General features: G+C 40.7%; 1 protein-coding gene across 1 annotated transcript in view; it reads left to right on the top strand.

Annotated features, from left to right (window-relative positions):
• Nucleotides 1-17,506, top strand: part of styx (serine/threonine/tyrosine interacting protein) — a 57,801-nt gene that overhangs the window by 27,250 nt on the left and 13,045 nt on the right. The window contains exons 8-10 of the mRNA XM_084337299.1: nucleotides 8,248-8,298; nucleotides 9,433-9,505; nucleotides 14,272-14,365. Coding sequence (XP_084193425.1) covers nucleotides 8,248-8,298; nucleotides 9,433-9,505; nucleotides 14,272-14,365 — 218 coding nt within the window. The remainder of the gene's footprint in view (nucleotides 1-8,247; nucleotides 8,299-9,432; nucleotides 9,506-14,271; nucleotides 14,366-17,506) is intronic.

Here is a 17,506-nt window from a genome sequence, read left to right as displayed (position 1 = left end):
TTAAATAATAATAATAAATATGACAATTTGTATGATAAAAAATTAAGTTTTACATTTACAGTCATGCCTCAAGAGGCATCGTGATGTCCGAAAATAAATCAAAACACTACAACACTGCAAATGACAGTGGATAAATAAAAAAGAACTATTGTAGCTATAGTGGAATAGACTGTACTAATATTCCATATTTATACCATCTTGTTGTGCGCTCCTGGCCACCTGTTCAGGCAAACACACACACACTGTATAGCCTACGTGTAATGAATGAACAGTAGGCTTATATTATTCTAATTACTTGTTTCATTAGGAGATCGTAGATACTGTATGCGCTGCCCTATAGTAGTATGTACTAGGGGTGCACCAATGTATCTGTCGGGTATCGGTATCGGTCGATAAGTGCCTTGTTGACTGCAATCGGCCTATCTGCCGATAAGCTCGAATGTGCCGATGGCAATAGCTGATAAATATCCATCAATTTGTGTAGCGTCAAGACAAAAAAAAGTTCACTCGCGACCTACCTGCACAACGCCGCCCCCGGCCCACACACACACACAAGCTACTGCATCAAAGTTACTACTTATGATTAACAAGGCATTCGTTTTGTGGCATTAACATTATATAGTTAGTGTTACACGTTCATAACATCAGCATATTATTTACCCGAACGTAGCAAGCGTTCATACTAGCTCAGTTCCTTCCGTTGCTCACAGAGCCCTGAGTTTTACCCATTCTGCAATCTGTTAATAACGTTTTCAATCAGACACATGTATAGAAGGGCTTTGTTTTATTATAACATTAGTTGCAGTAAAATCATTATGCCTCATTTAAGTCATCCTGCGGAGCTAAAAGCTAAACGTCAGCCGCGCCGTGTTGTTCTAGAAAACCTCTCGTCAACTCAAAATCAATGGCGGACAAAAGCAGGAGTAAAAAATGCAACACGCTTGCCGATTGGTGGTAACAGCAGAGGCGGGTGCAAGCGGTGTGTGACGTAATTGGCAGAATCGACTGTCAATCAAAATGTCATTGGTTGAGACAAGAGGCTTGTTCAAGATGGATTTCGGTGTGCCTCGCCTCGTCAGATTTTCAGAGCAAATCGGACAACATTCTAACCGTCATGCAACGCGCTTGGCGAGGCGGTAGTAAAACCTGCGCAGATCTGCGTCCGCCTATCCCATCTTGAACAAGCCTAAAAGTATCTCGCTGCAGCCCAGCAGGTAGACCATGCTGGGAGAACTAGTATCTAGCTGCAGCCCTGCAGAACATACTGGGAGAGAGATAGTGCTATTTCTTGATGTTTCCTTTTTTTAAGTAAGTAAAGAGGCCTATGTTCATATCGGTGAGCACAATTTGTAAGACAAATATACAGTAGTTTCATAAAAAAAAAAAAATTACAAAAAAAAATATTACAAAAAAAATTAATATTTAAAAAATATTTAAAAAAAATATTTTGCCACAAGTATCGGTATCGGCCGATTGTGTTAGTTGAACTATCGGTATCTGTGGCAAATTTTCATATCGGTGCATCCCTAGTATGTACAGGAGTACACATCTTAGCATGACATCTTAAGGCCACCACAGAGTTGGGTGGTACTGTGAGCGGACCGGACTCTGCGCGGCATGTTTGAGGTTTGAGGTTTCAGTCAAGCGTACCACCGCTTACCAATTTACTACATTTCTCATGGCAGTTTACTACATTTAATGCAGGTCGATGTCAACCAACATGCCACGCAGCCTTTTGTGTGACACCGGTGCGTGACGCCTCTGTGGAGTCTGGTCCTCACACCCGACTCTGTGGTGGGCTTAAGATGTGTACTGTACTGTAGTAGAACTACAGTATGACTACTTGTTACATTCAAGCCTACATTGACTTGCTCCAAGGCCTGAGCAGTCAGGAAAATATGGCTCGTTTCCCCGGTAAGCCTTGAATGTAAGCAGGTGGACATAGGAAAACGGACAAGGGTTTACCAAAAATATCACTATTTATTTGTACAGCTAACTAATAACAAAGAGTGGAGAGCTGGGTGCTCCAGTCTCCATGGTTCAGCATATAATAAAGTAAAGTCAGAACAAAGCAAAAATGGACAAAATGCAGGAAAGGTCAAAATGGTGGAAAGCACAAGGTGAGCCCTTCAGGTTCGACTCTGGAGACCAAGTGACGAGTGACTGACGAGAGACAGCTGCAGACTGCACTCTGAGCTGCTTTCATAGGATGTGGTGCCTCAATCACCATACCTGTGTAAATTACAAAAGCGGCCATTTGAATTACAAGGAAAACAGAAAGAAACTGTCAATCACAGACCACCAATTAGTGACGGCACACTTAAACCACAATGTGGTCAGCATTGCCCTGCGGCTTGGGCCAGTCGTCATACGAACTCGTTTGTAGGGATGTCCCGATCCGATCACGTGATTTTCCGAAGATCGGGATCGACAAATTTTCTTTTTTTTTAAATCATTTATTTATTGTCACACAGAGCAGAAGAATTTTGCCAAAACAAACTAATAGTATCCAGCTGCAGAACGGCAGACTAGCCACACTCTCGGACCCAAACGCATTTCCTTTGATTTAATTATACATCAAATGATTTATGTCAAGGATTGCAATGCCTCGCTTGAATGAAGTAACATTTTCACCTGGATAACGTCAACATTCAGGGTAAATGTAATGTGAGAAATTGGCATTAAAAAAAAAAAAAAAAAAATTGTTTTTTTTGTGATCGGATCGGGAAAAATCGGTATTAGTAGATACTCAAACTCACATGATCGGGATCGGATCTGGAGCAAAAAAATGTGATCGGGACATCCCTACTCGTTTGGCTGAGTTAGGGGGAGGGAAGTCGTGGGTGGTAATCTGGCGTTGTGGACAGCGACGCCTACAGGTCAGGTCTGGGCGCCTGCTCAGCGAAAGGCAGGAAATGGTGAAGGCAGCGTGACCTCCCACGCGTTACGCTTCACCAATGAGAGTCCTCGCTGCCAGGTGAAAAAAGAGCCACTGGCTGTCTCCACATGTGTCGGAGGAAGCATGTGGTGGACTTCAGGGTTCCCTTGTACCGACCAGTAGGAGGAACATGCGCACAACAACCAGGTAGGGGAGGGGGGGGAATTGGCATAACGACTAAATTGGGATGGGGAGAAAAAAATAGAAAATCAGGCGGAGAAAGCGGATTAAAAAAAAAACACAATGCGAATATACACCACAGACAGTAAGTATCCCTCCACCATGTGAAAGTAATACATAATACTACTATAGGGCAGCGCAGTATCTGCTATCTCCTAATAAAACATTCATTAGAATAATATAAGCCTACTGTTCATTCATTACGCATGTAGACAGTGTTGGGAAAGTTCACTTTCTACATGAACTAGTTCAGTTCACAGTTCACAAATTTTGTGTGTGCGCCCGTCCCAAATCGGGCACACTTTTGAGCGAAGTTATACTGTGATAAGAGTGCCGAGAATTAACGCATTCACAATTACCTTCATCTAGCGGAAATACGGTACGTTCCGTTCACGTTCGCCCAAAATATGAACGAGTTCATGAACAATCGTTCATTGAACACGTTCAGGTACATCACTGCACATAGACTATACAGTACGCGTGTGTGTGTGTGTGTGTGCGCTGCGGAAGGTGTCCAGTAGGGCTGGGAATCACCAGTTTCATCACGATACGATATCGATTCTTTGGACAACGATACGATATTTGCCGATATCACAGTCTGCCACGATACGATTCGATTCAGGTGCCTGCAATCGATATGAGACGATATTATGTGCCCATTTAACACATTCAGTCACATTTAGATCAACTAAAAAAAGGCTACGGAAATATCAATTGACGTTTTTATTTTTGAGCTCTTCCAGACATTTAAATGAAAAACAATCTATTGTTTTTAATACAAATAGACCTCCTGTTCACTGTAAAGTGCCACGTTTTTATATATTGAGCTTTAAAGTTTTAAATAAAATGTTTTGGAACTCACAACACGCAAGCTAAAACCGCTTCCTCTCCCAAACCGTTCCTACAATTGTTTTATGTTGCATGATCATCAATACATTTATTATGTATTCATGTTTAAATATCAACATTATCTGTCCATCCTCAGTAAATAATATCAATATAATAATACTCCTGACTTCATTTGGTCTTTTCAAACGCACACACACACACACACACACACAGAATGCCCCCGCGCCCCTCCTCCTTCCCCTCTCTCTCCTGTTCTCTCACGGTTAGCTTAAGCAGCTAACCTAACGTTAATTTAGATCTGCCCACATGACGTGGGCATAAAGGAATGGCGACGATGCAAAGCATGTTTAGATGCATTTGACCCGTTGCGGGGGGAAAACTGCACAGACTTATATCGCAAAATAGACGCTCCGACTGTAGCCCTGCTCTGCTGTACAGAGCTACACAGAGTTTGACAATACTGGGCGCGGGGCGGATATGACGTCGCCGTCGTCGGATTTTCAAAATAAAAGTATCTCAATATGAATCGATCTTTTTACGTTGCATCGATCCCATTTGATTATTGATAATATATCGATCTGGATCGATGTATCGTCCCACCCCTAGTGTCCAGGAGCGCACAACAAGACGGTATAAATATGGAATATTAATAGTCTATTCCACTATAGTTATTAGTGTGCTGTAGGGCTGACCCCGAATAGTCAACTAATCGATCGAAAGGGGCCGTAGTCGACTGCCAGCCTCTTTAGTCGAATGCAAAAAAAAGTAGTATTTAAAAAAAATATATATATATATCTTTTTTTCATTCTTTCCAAAAGCAAAGAGGCCTAGAAGCGTGGCTAACGCTAATGGCACGGTTACCAAGAAAACACTGAAGGCACTGAAAGAGGATTTCACCCGTCTAATGAACACACTAGACTAGACAAATATCAAGATGTATCCATCAGTGGACCAAATGCTTTCGCAGAGGACAAGGAGCCTTCAGTCGACTACTTCAGACATTAAGCACCCCCCACAGCCCAAATGGAATGATACAAAAATATATATTATAATCTGGGGGGGGTAGTCTACTATTGGCAAATTTCGGCCAATCAAAGTCGACTATCCAAATCCTTAGTCGGGGACAGCCCTAGTGTGCTGTATGATGACAATACATTTGAATCTAATCTAATTTTGATCCGTCGCAAAGCGCTTCCTCGCTACCTGTTGAATACAGTGCAATGCTGACCCTTGTTTTGCGCACAGCCCTCGCTTTATAATGAGCTTGAGGGCCGTGTCTGTATGCAAATGAAGTAAACGGGAACACGCTCTCCAGTTTGTGAATGAGTGACGTACGATCATTCAGGGGTTCGCAGCTGTGATCATTTGGCAAGTTAAGACAACCTCTCCACACATTGGTGAATCCGGGGGTAATTGTCGTTGGCTTTCTCTTACGACCTTCCAAGGAGGTTGTCGTAAGAGAAATCTTAAGACGATGTTGGTGAATGAGGTCCCCTGAATATACAGGAATGTGTCTTGGTGAATGTGCTGAGACATAAACAATTTACTAATACTGTCAATTTTAAGTTTCATAGTGACGGGTGCACATGTTACAATGACAGTAGGACCTTGCACAGGGACAGCAAGACAGACGGTAAAACTCGATGCATTCAGTGTTAAGATGAAGCTCAAGATAAGGTTTTTATTGTCCCTAAGAGGAAATTGTGCCTTTGTCAACGGCACAGCACAACAAGGAATACAACAGAACTATAGACAGGTAATTAACCCTTTTCTCGCCAAGAACGTGTTACCACGTCATTGCTCGCCATGCGTAATCTGCCAATGACGCCGTAAGGCGTCTTTGAGATCAATATTTCAAAAATCTGTGATGGCAATCATATTTCACCCACGGAGACTTGAGACTTGCTGTTGATCTCCTCTCAACTCTCCAACGGTTCAAGACCGCCATCTGGTGGCCGATCGGCGAATCGCCAAAACCGGAAGTGACGCGCCGGAAGTGGTGCTCAACCGTATTTCGTCCGGGCACTCGCTATTGTTAGCGGGACTCCATCTTGATACACTGGACGGCGATCGGTTGCAAATAACTCGATAAACAACATGATTTGGACGCATATAGTATTATACAACCTGGAAATGGATCGCATATATCAACATCCCATAATAGAGATATTTCTGCTCCACGCTGATCACCCAACGGTCAGAGGAAGCCGCGGTGAGAACGTTGCTACATCCTAAACGATAGATACTTGACGTTGAATGGGCCATAGTAATGTCAATTTAGCAATACAATTTAAAAAGTTATAGCCCTGCAAAGAAGGGGAACATCTCCATAGACTTATAGTGGTGGCAGAGAGTGGATTAAGATCAGAATAATCTGTGGCAGATAAAGGGTTAAGAACACAAAAAGATTTTTAAAAAAGAAATAAGAAATAAAAGCACAAAATTGTATATGTACAGCGCTAGTGAGGGTATGTGCAGTAATATATGTGCAGAAAATTATTGAATCTACAAGGGTACAGGTGGCTACTAGGGGTGGGACGATACATTGATCCAGATCGATATATCGATCTATTATCAATAATCAAATAGGATCGATGCAATGTAAAAAGATCGATTCATATTGCGATACTCTTATTTTGAAAATCCGGCGAGTCGTATCCGCCCAGTAGTGTGAAACGCCGTGTAGCTCTGTACAGCAGAACAGGGCTACAGAGCACCTATTTTGCGACCCGATATAAGTCTGTGCAGTTTTTTCCCCGCAACGGGTCAAATGCATCTAACATGCTTTGCATCGTCGCCATTCCTTTATGCCCACGTCGCGTGGGCAGACCTAGATTAGCGTTACGTTAGCTGCTTAAGCTAAGCAGCTAACCGTGAGAGAACAGGAGAGGGGACTGGGGAAGGAGGAGGGGGGGCATTCTACCTTTCTGTGTGTGGGGACTGGGGGAGGGGCATTCTGTGTGTGTGTTTGAAAAGACCAGAAGTCAGGAGTATTATTATATTGATATTATTTACTGAGGATGGACAGATAATGTTGATATTAAATCATCATGCAACATAAAACAATTGTAGGAACAGTTTGGGAGAGGGGGGGGGGTTTAGGTTGCGTGTTGTGAGTTCCAAAAAAATTTACTTAAAGTTTAAAGCTCAATATATCAAAACGTGGCACTTTACAGTGAACAGGAGGTCTATTTGTATTAAAAACAATAGATTGTTTTTCATTTAAATGTCTGGAAGAGCTCAAAAATAAAAACATCAATTGATATTTCCGTAGCCTTTTTTTAGTTGATCTAAATGTGACTGATTGTGTTAAATGGGCACATAAATAATATATTAAATGGGCACATAAATAATATATCATCTCATATCGATCGCAGGCACCTGAATCGAATCGTATCGTATCGTGGCAGACTTTGTGATATCGGCAAATATCGTATCGTTGTCCAAAGAATCGATATCGTATCGTGATGAAACTGGTGATTCCCACCCCTAGTGGCTACTGAAATGTACAGAGTACTGTGTGAGAGCGCATACGGTATGTAGAAAATAGACAGTATATAGTATGCAGATATTACATAGTAGGCTACTGGTATTCCTATAGTAAGTCTCAGTGATGTGTACCCAATTATGCACTAAGACATAAAACGGAATATGTAATCGGGTCAGGGCAGATGTACAAATATACGTATACAAATTACAGTAATTGCAGACTGATGTGCAAAGGAGCATTCATGTAATGAATTACCGGTATGCACAATGCAAGTGCACATTAACCACATGATAAACATATGAAGAGCTTGTGATATACAGAGTATGAACCGAGCAAGAGGGCAGAAGGTGGACTCGTCTCAAACTAATGGACACCTTGACTGACAGAGTTGACCCACAGGAGGCATTGTAGAGATATGCAGTAGGCATAATGAAACGCCTTAGCTGGTTGTGGGGGGGGGGGGGGGGGGGTGGCTCAGAGAATTCATCATAGCGGGCAGCGGACATTGTTCATAGTGGAGTTTACTTTGTACCTGGTCCTTTTCTCTGCCACAGCATTCAAGCTTTGCTCACTGACCGAGCTAATGACTTTGCAGTATGTCATAACAGTAGGTTGTGACTGATGTGAGCAGTGTCCAGTAGTGTATAAACCATACCAAATAAATAGAATATAGAGTGTGAGATAAACTCAGTGTGACAGTGCTTAGTAACAGATACCACTCTTACATTAGTCTGTATGGATGTATGCACATGTGGACATGTAAAGCAATCCGTTTCATTCTTCATTCCAGTGCTGCCTTAGTGATTGCATACCTTATGGAGACTTTTGGAATGAAATACAGGTGAGTTTCAAATGTACAATGACCTTCATTGGTGTGTGTGTGTTTTCTCTCATTGAAACTGTCATTAAAAGTATTAAAATTAGTCGTATTTCACATTTTGCACAGATATGTCAATGTGAAACATTGAATGCGTCCAAAACACATCGCTGAGATATTTGGATTAGTGTGGAAATTAATTCTGATTGATTGATTGATTGATTGAAAACTGTATTAACAGATTGCAGAATGGGTACAATACAGCTCAATACATACAATTGTTAAGGGGATGCAGACCAGAGAAAGACTTTCGTCTTGTTTACATCAGGGTCCCCCATTTTCAATTCATCATAACATATATGACATACATGACATACAGATAGACAGTACTGCTACATCTATACATTTATGACATACCAGATTTGCAAATACAGTACTGTTTGTGATACGAAAGAGTCCAGAAAAGAGAGGTGGGTGGGGGACACTGTACAACTGTACAAGCAAAACTGTACATTGGAATATTGACAAGACCATACTTGGTAATTTACTGTACATTGGAGGTGGTTGTGTTAGGACATTTACAGGGGCCAGTTTCCCCCCAGTTTCTGGGGGAAATTATATCCAAACACATTGTTGTGCCAAGAAAATTGTTGGAGGTTCCTAACAGCTTGAAAACCAGAGATGTAACTGGTAAACTGCCCTCTTACTTGACCACTCCAAATATCCACCAATGCCTATAGATTAACATTGCAGTCCTGCATTATTCTTGAAGTCCCCAGAGTCTGTCAGTGATTATTTTACACCCTGTTCCTGGAACGATATTCAGTCAAAGCTCCAGCTTGATCACTTTGTTCCTTTAACTCAGTTCAAACAAATCTATGGCAAATCTTATGCAAGATATTGGCTCTCGTTTCCGATCCGGACTGTGACTGTTATATAGCGATACAAAATTTTCACAATATGACATTTGTTCTGTAAGCTATTTATTTTGACCAATTTGTATTTCTACTGTATTTTATGTCTCATTGTGTAACCAGTAAGTTAGTAACCACTGCTGTCATGTTTGAACCAGGTATCCATTGGAAAAGAGATCTTGAATCTCAATGGGACTTTCCTGGTAAAATAAAGAAAAACTGACCTGCTGTGGTTCTTCTACAGGGATGCATTCAGTCATGTCCAGGAGAGGAGGTTCTGCATCAACCCCAACGTGGGCTTTGTGCATCAGTTACAGGTAGGCTCCTGTGTAGATCAGTTACAGGTAGGCTCCTGTGTAGATCAGTTACAGGTAGGCTCCTGTGTAGATCAGTTACAGGTAGGCTCCTGTGTAGATCAGTTACAGGTAGGCTCCTGTGTAGATCAATTACAGGTAGGCTGTAGACCAGTATCAGTTACAGGTAGGCTCCTGTGTAGATCAGTTACAGGTAGGCTCCTGTGTAGATCAGTTACAGGTAGGCTCCTGTGTAGATCAGTTACAGGTAGGCTCCTGTGTAGATCAGTTACAGGTAGGCTCCTGTGTAGATCAGTTACAGGTAGGCTCCTGTGTAGATCAGTATCAGTTACAGGTAGGCTCCTGTGTAGATCAGTATCAGTTACAGGTAGGCTCCTGTGTAGACCAGTATCAGTTACAGGTAGGCTCCTGTGTAGACCAGTATCAGTTACAGGTAGGCTCCTGTGTAGACCAGTATCAGTTACAGGTAGGCTCCTGTGTAGATCAGTATCAGTTACAGGTAGGCTCCTGTGTAGACCAGTATCAGTTACAGGTAGGCTCCTGTGTAGACCAGTTACAGGTAGGCTCCTGTGTAGACCAGTATCAGTTACAGGTAGGCTCCTGTGTAGATCAGTTACAGGTAGGCTCCTGTGTAGATCAGTTACAGGTAGGCTCCTGTGTAGATCAGTTACAGGTAGGCTCCTGTGTAGATCAGTTACAGGTAGGCTCCTGTGTAGACCAGTATCAGTTACAGGTAGGCTCCTGTGTAGACCAGTTACAGGTAGGCTCCTGTGTAGACCAGTATCAGTTACAGGTAGGCTCCTGTGTAGATCAGTTACAGGTAGGCTCCTGTGTAGATCAGTTACAGGTAGGCTCCTGTGTAGATCAGTTACAGGTAGGCTCCTGTGTAGACCAGTATCAGGTAGGCTCCTGTGTAGACCAGTATCAGGTAGGCTCCTGTGTAGACCAGTATCAGTTACAGGTAGGCTCCTGTGTAGACCAGTATCAGTTACAGGTAGGCTCCTGTGTAGACCAGTACAGTGTCATGTATGTTACAGGTAGGCTCCTGTATAGACCAGTACAGTATCTGTTATAGGTAGGCTCCTGGGTAGACCAGTACAGTATCAGGTAGCCCCCTGTGTAGATTGATTGATTGAACGTTTTATTAACAGATTGCAGAATGGGTACAATACAGTATGGCTCAATACACACAATTGTTAAGGGGATGCAGACCAGAAAGACTTTCGTCTGGTTTACATCAGGGTCTCCCATTTTCAATTCATCATAACATTTATGACATACAAGATATACAAATATACAGTAATGTTTATTTACAGACTGAGTTTAAAAAATAAAATATATACATTTGAGGGGGAGGAAACTGTACATTGTGTGGTTATTTGAAGTTTGGATTTTTTTTTCACAACTGAGGTAGGTAGATTACATTTTTAGAGACTAAAGTACAGAAAGGTACCGTTGGGTATCGATTCACAGGTACCGGTACCGTATCAAATGTGAACGGTACCCATCCGCCCCTACTGAGCAAACACAACTGCAGGGCAAGGTCATTTTTGCTCATGAAATGCATAGCCATGTGAAAGCCTTCATGACAAAGTTGCAATTAATTTCAAGGCAACTAGGTAGCAACAATCTCGAACACATGAAAACCCTGAAAGAAGTCAAACCATCAGCTGATCACCGGCACAGGTACTCATCCATGTTAGGAGAGAACTGCATGATGAATTTTCAAGGCGTTTTCAAGATTTTAAAAAGGTTGAGGATGAAATGCAGCTGGTTTCCTCTCCCTTTACCTGCTGTGTTGATAGTGCACCCACTGATGTTCAGCTTGAACTCATTGACCTGCAGTCTGATTCACTACTGAAAGAGCACTTTCACTGCTAGAGTTCTACTCTGCTCTCAAGGAGGAGAACTTTCCAAACATGGGGAGACATGCTCAGAAGATGTTGGTTCTTTTTGGATCCACCTACATGTGAACAGACATTCTCAGTCATGAAGTTGACCAAATCCAGGTACAGATCCTCTCTCACTGATGAACATGTCAGCTGTGCTTCACATCTCCACCTCAGACATTCAACCTGACTTTGATGGACTTGTTAAAGCTCAAAAGAGACTGGATTTCTCACACTGAATGAAAAAAAGAACTGAAGAACACTAAAATGTGGGAATATAACAAGTGAAATGGGACACTTGATCCTTTTCTTTTTTCTGCACAGTAAAAAAAAAAAAAACTGAAGAACACTAAAATGTGGAAATATAACAAGTGAAATGGGACACTTTTTTTTGCACAGTTCTGAAAACATTAAATGTAAAGTCAGGCTACAAAAATGGGACACTTTTCTTTACACAGTTACAGTTCAGTGACATGTCTTGTTTATTTTAGCTACAAAGATGATGTGATGTCTTTAGAAATCTAAGAAAATCCTAGTTTCAATAGTATATCAAACTCAAAATGCCCTTTGTTATTAATGTGACTGAAAATGAGTTAAATGTTTCACATTTTGTTTATCATTATTATTATTTATCATTTTGGAAATTCTATTTGAATAAATTATATTTTTGAAAGCTAACCTCACCTTTGAATTGCCAAATAATAACATACACTCTTACCAGCGGTCAAAACAATGCCATTTACTGCTTTTTATATAGAAATAAAATATATTATGCATAATTGAGTTCAGAATTTTGGCCCAGCCCTCCAAAATATTTTCAGTTGCTCATTTGGCCCCCTGGGAAAAATAATTGCCCACCCCTGCTCTAGACGGTATTTTCGTATGAATGTGTGAATGAAAAAGTAAAACGTTCCTACATCCTGAACGATAGATAATCGATGTTGAATGGGCCATAGTAATGTCAATTTAGCAATACAATTTACAAAGTTATAGCCCTGCAAAGAAGGTGAACATCTCCATAGACTTACAGTACTGGCAGAGAATGGTATAAGATGCTGAAAGTGCGTAGCAGGGAATGTGTTAATGTTACTGCATGTGTTAATGACGCAGCACAGGAATGTGGGCTAACATTGTTTCAGTATGTACAAAAATAGTATGTACAACATTTGATTATCATAGACATTTATTTTATTTATAGAGATCATATCATATCGATGCCATAACATAAATGTTAATATCGGTTATCTGTATTTGCCAACATTTTCATATCTGTGCATCCCTACTATTAGTGGGGGGGCCATGTATGGGTAATTAGTTGTTTTCATTTCAAATTGATGCAAAAGTTTTGCTTTCACTACTAATTAGGTAAGGTAAGGGTCTATAGAACAATTTTGGTTCGAGTGTCAAGCGCTCGGATAAAAAATTGGCCTCTAGGGCGTGTCGGCGGTTCCTAACCCCCAACCGCAAAATATGGTAACTGTTTGTAAACAGTGGTAAACTCCTCAACGACACGGCTGATTTCCGGGCCAGTCACGATCCAGCGTTCCAACATGTATGGATTCTCTGCCTGATCCATGCCTGTTTGTGCTGTTTTTCCACATCAAATGAACTAGTTGCCACTTACTGCACAACTTTTACCTGAGGTTGGGTGACAATATTTCGGCCCACAGGTGGTACAAACGTATATGAACGAGGCAGGATGGGTCCACTGCTGCCTGCTCCTGTTTTCTGTGAGTTGATTCGTAGACATTCTTTTGTATGTACAAAATAAAACATGTGAGTGGGGTATCTTATTCTCATATCTAACTCTAGTAGTTCTCTACATATTTATTGTCTCATTTGTGTGAAATATAAGATAATGCTCTCATCATGTTTCTTTTAATTTGTATTAAATTACTCATCCATGAAAACCTAGGTATAGGCACCAACATCACCATTCTAAGTTCAATACAATAATGGTTATGAAGCGTAATTTTTTTTTTTTTTTTTTTATAAACAAACACATAAACAAACATGACAACACACGATAAGATATACAAGCATTAGTTGACAGTGCACATCCAATGAAATCACATTTTAGTTAATTGTCTTATATAGGATTTATATATATATCCATTTATTATATGGATATATTATATATCCATTTTCCCTCGCTCCTAACCAGACATTACCATTATATGCTAGCTTTTATTTTCTCCACCACTTCTAACCACAATGTCATTTTGGATTCATTGAGACCCAAAATTCTTGCTGTAGATATTTCTTGATAGATCACATCGAGATATGTAATAATCCAGACCTTTCGGCAATTTTTTTCCGGTTGGAACCATTGTGATGCTATCAGCTTTTTAGCCACTGTGATACCCGATAAAACCAATCTATTTAGCTGTGGATGTACTGCACACTCAAAAACATCATTCAGCAGTAGTACAGAGGGGTGTACAGGTATATTCCAAGTTAAGAGATTTGATAGTTAGATAGATGGATTGAAGCGTAATTTAAAGAGAATACTGAAATTGGCAGCCATCTTTGATTTTTGCCATACCAGAATATTCAAAACATCAATATTTGAACTCTATTTGATTCTTCACACAGTATTGACTTAAAATAGCAATACAAAATTATATTACAGAGCAATTGTTTGAAAATTAAGACCTTTTAAAAAAAATCATGATTTCGATTTTGGCCATTTTGGAAAATGGGCAAAAAATATAATAAAATTCAAACTGTTTTTTTGACACTCGAGAAAAGATTGTTCTATAGACCCTTATCTTCAAATTAGAAGTGAAAACGAAACTTTTGCATCAATTTGAAATGACTGAGTCTCCAGGCACCCCGCTATATACAGTTGTGATTGATTTGAGTAATTCTGTTTCCTAGGAGTATGAAGCGATCTACCTGGCCAAGCTGACCATCAAGATGATGTCGCCAATGCAGCTGGGGAGGTCCTTCTCCCTGCAGACTGGGATGCCAGGTTGGTACATGGCAGAACCGGGAGGGATAATATTACTAATAATAATGACCAGAATTATCATCTCTAATCTGAAACGATATTGTATGAAACATTGAAATCAAATTCATGATCAAATATTTTTTGCTTGCCAATGACCCGTCTGGATATAAGTGATATGAGGAACGTTAGAAGGGCCATTTCACAAACAAAACTAAACCTATGTAAAATGTCTGAGGTGTGACTTAAGATACTTTTTTCCATTAAATTCAGACAACAGTTTTATTATAGTTGCAGCGTAAGAATTTAAGCTTGGTCTAACATTTTGGAAAGCATCTAAAAACAGAATTTAAGCGAAAAGTGTCAAGTTACCACATATTGGGATATGATCGGTTCGACCCATTAGTGACATCACACATGCAACTCGTATTACAGAGAAGCTCCCCCTCTCCATGGTAACATGGTGAACAAGGCACTCTGGTGTCGAGGTCTGCACATAACAAATAACAAGCTGTATAGTGAAAACCATGCCTCCAAGGAGTTAACTATAAAAAACATGATTTTGGGGTGCTCCAGTAGCACACCATGTACCGCGCTGCGTCGCGGAATACCGTGCTGCGTCATGGACCTGGTTGACTCCGAGTTCGATTCCCGGACTCGCCGTCATTTGCCGAATGTCTTCCCCTGCTCTCTCTCCCGTTTCACCCTACATCTGTCGGTCATACTTGACCAGAAAAGCGATAAACGCTAAAAAATGAAGTTTAAAAAAAAAAAAAAAAAAAAAAAAAAAAAACATGATTTTGAGTGGATAAGTCTAATTCAATGTTTTTCCTATTATCAACATAGCCTACGAAAACACCAAAACCTACTCTCAATACTCTTTCCTACCCTCAGGAGCTCTTAACCAGGAAGCCATACGTTCCCATACTATGCTAAAATCATGAAGTACAGCTCATAAACGCATATTTCCAGCTTTAAATATCACAATGTATTATCATGAAAGAAAGTTATATTGACCTATCAATGTATAGTAAACAGGACAGCATGCATTGCACATTCCAGGAAAAACTATAATGCCCATGTTCATCGCAACAATTTTTGTCTAACAAAACGAGAGATGAGAGGGTCTGTGACTTGACCTTTTTTGACAACAATGGAGTTCTATTACTTCTGGATATGAGCTATAATGGCGGCGTGCAGACAACTGCAAGCGTTCATCCAAATTGCCAATAGCAGCCCAGTTGTCTTGATTAGGGGCTCATTCTAGCTCAGACCTAGCAATGAATATAAACCTTATTTAGGTGTAACAGGAAATGTGCACAGGCAGTGTTTTTATGACGTGCGCCAGGACAGAAACACTACAGAAATGCCACCAGGCATGTACACTGTGAGAGAAGGACAGAAACTTTTATTTAATGATGCGCCCTCCACCAGGCACGTACACTGAGAGAGAGAAGGACGTAAGACGTTAGTCATTTTCTTCTGCTCCGTTCTTTTTTACGCTTCAAGTCTGCTACGCATCAGTGAAGTGTGGAGATACATTGACTGATATGTCCAATGGGGGAAATAAGTATTGAACACATCAGCATTTTGTCCTGTAAATATATTTCCAATGTGGCCATTCAAGTGAAATTTTCACCAGACTTTGGTATTAACACAAAATCTAAACATTAAAGTCCATACATACATAAAGTTATGTGTAATAAAGTGGAATGACATAGGAAAAAAGTATTGAACACACTAACTGAAATTAATTCAATACTTAGTGGAGAAGCCTTTGTTTTTAATGACAGCTTCAAGGATGCTTTCTGTATGATGTAACTAATCACCTGCAGTATTCAGGTGTGATTTTGGCCCATTCCTCTCCACAGATTGTCTTTAAATCTTGAAGATTGCGGGGGGGCCTCTTGTGAATCTGGATCTTCAGATGCTTCCACAAATGTTCAATTGGGTTAAGTCAGGTGATTGACTGGGCCATTCCAACAAGTTGATTTTCTTTCTCTGAAACCAACTGCGAGTTTCCTTTGCTGTTTGCTTTGGATCGTTGTCCTGCTGGAAGGTCCGCCCACGTCTCATCCTCAGCATCCTGGTGAATGGCAGCAGGTTCATCTCAAGAATCTATCTGTACATGGCTCCATTCATTGTTCCTTCAATGATATGAAGTCTGCCAGTACCAGGAGAGGAGAAGCAGCCCCACACCATGATACTTCCACCTCCAAACTTCACTGTTGGTATAGTGTTATTCGGGTAATGTGCAGTGCCATTTCTCCTCCAAACATGGTGTGTTGTGTGACAGCCAAAAAGTAACATTTTGGTCTCATCTGACCAGCGTACATGCTCTCAGTAGTTCACTGGCTTGTCCAGTCTTGCGGGCTGAGCGTGCACAGAGTCCATGTGTCCATGGTGGTGGAGTCCATTGCCTATGGTCTTTTCTGTCACAGTTGTACCTGCTGCCTCCAAGTCTTTCTGGAGCTCTTTCCTAGTGGTCCCTGGCTCTCTGGCTACTCTTCTAAGTATCCTTCCGACTCCCTGATCAGAAATTTTGCGAGGAGCACCTGTGCGTGGCCGGTTGATGATGGAGTGATGTTGCTTCCACTTATGGATAATGCCCCTAATGGTGCTTAATGGGAGATTCTGAAGTTGTGAAATATGTCTTTAGCCAATTCTATCGTCATGATTTGCAACAATCTGTTTGTGAAGGTCTTGAGAGCTCTTTGCTTTTACCCATCATTTGATGTTTCTTGTGTGGCACCTTGGTACAGTAACAAAAAAAACATTTTATAGCCCATCAATATATTCTAACCCAGTTTACATTATTAGCACAGATAGGAGGTAGAGTTGCCTCATTAGTTTTGGTTTTCAGCTAGTTCCTTGCCTTTCCTTGCTGTGGTGTACTGCTTTTTCTTAGTGTGTCCAATACTTTTTTCCTGTTTCATTCCACTTTATTACACATAACTTTATTTACATATGGACTTTAATGTTTAGATTTCTTGTCTGGATTTTTTTAGTTAATACCAAAGTCTGGTGCAAATTTCGCTTGAATACGCTCATTGGAAATACATTTACAGAACAAAATGTTGATGTGTTCAATACTTATTTCCCACATTGTACATGTTCACAACAAAGAAATCCATGCATGCACATTTCATACACTATTCAAAATGC

Source organism: Notolepis coatsorum (assembly GCF_963971535.1).
Source record: "Notolepis coatsorum genome assembly, chromosome: 20".
NCBI classification, from domain to species: domain Eukaryota; kingdom Metazoa; phylum Chordata; class Actinopteri; order Aulopiformes; family Paralepididae; genus Notolepis; species Notolepis coatsorum.
This window is presented reverse-complemented; position numbering and strand designations above follow the sequence as displayed.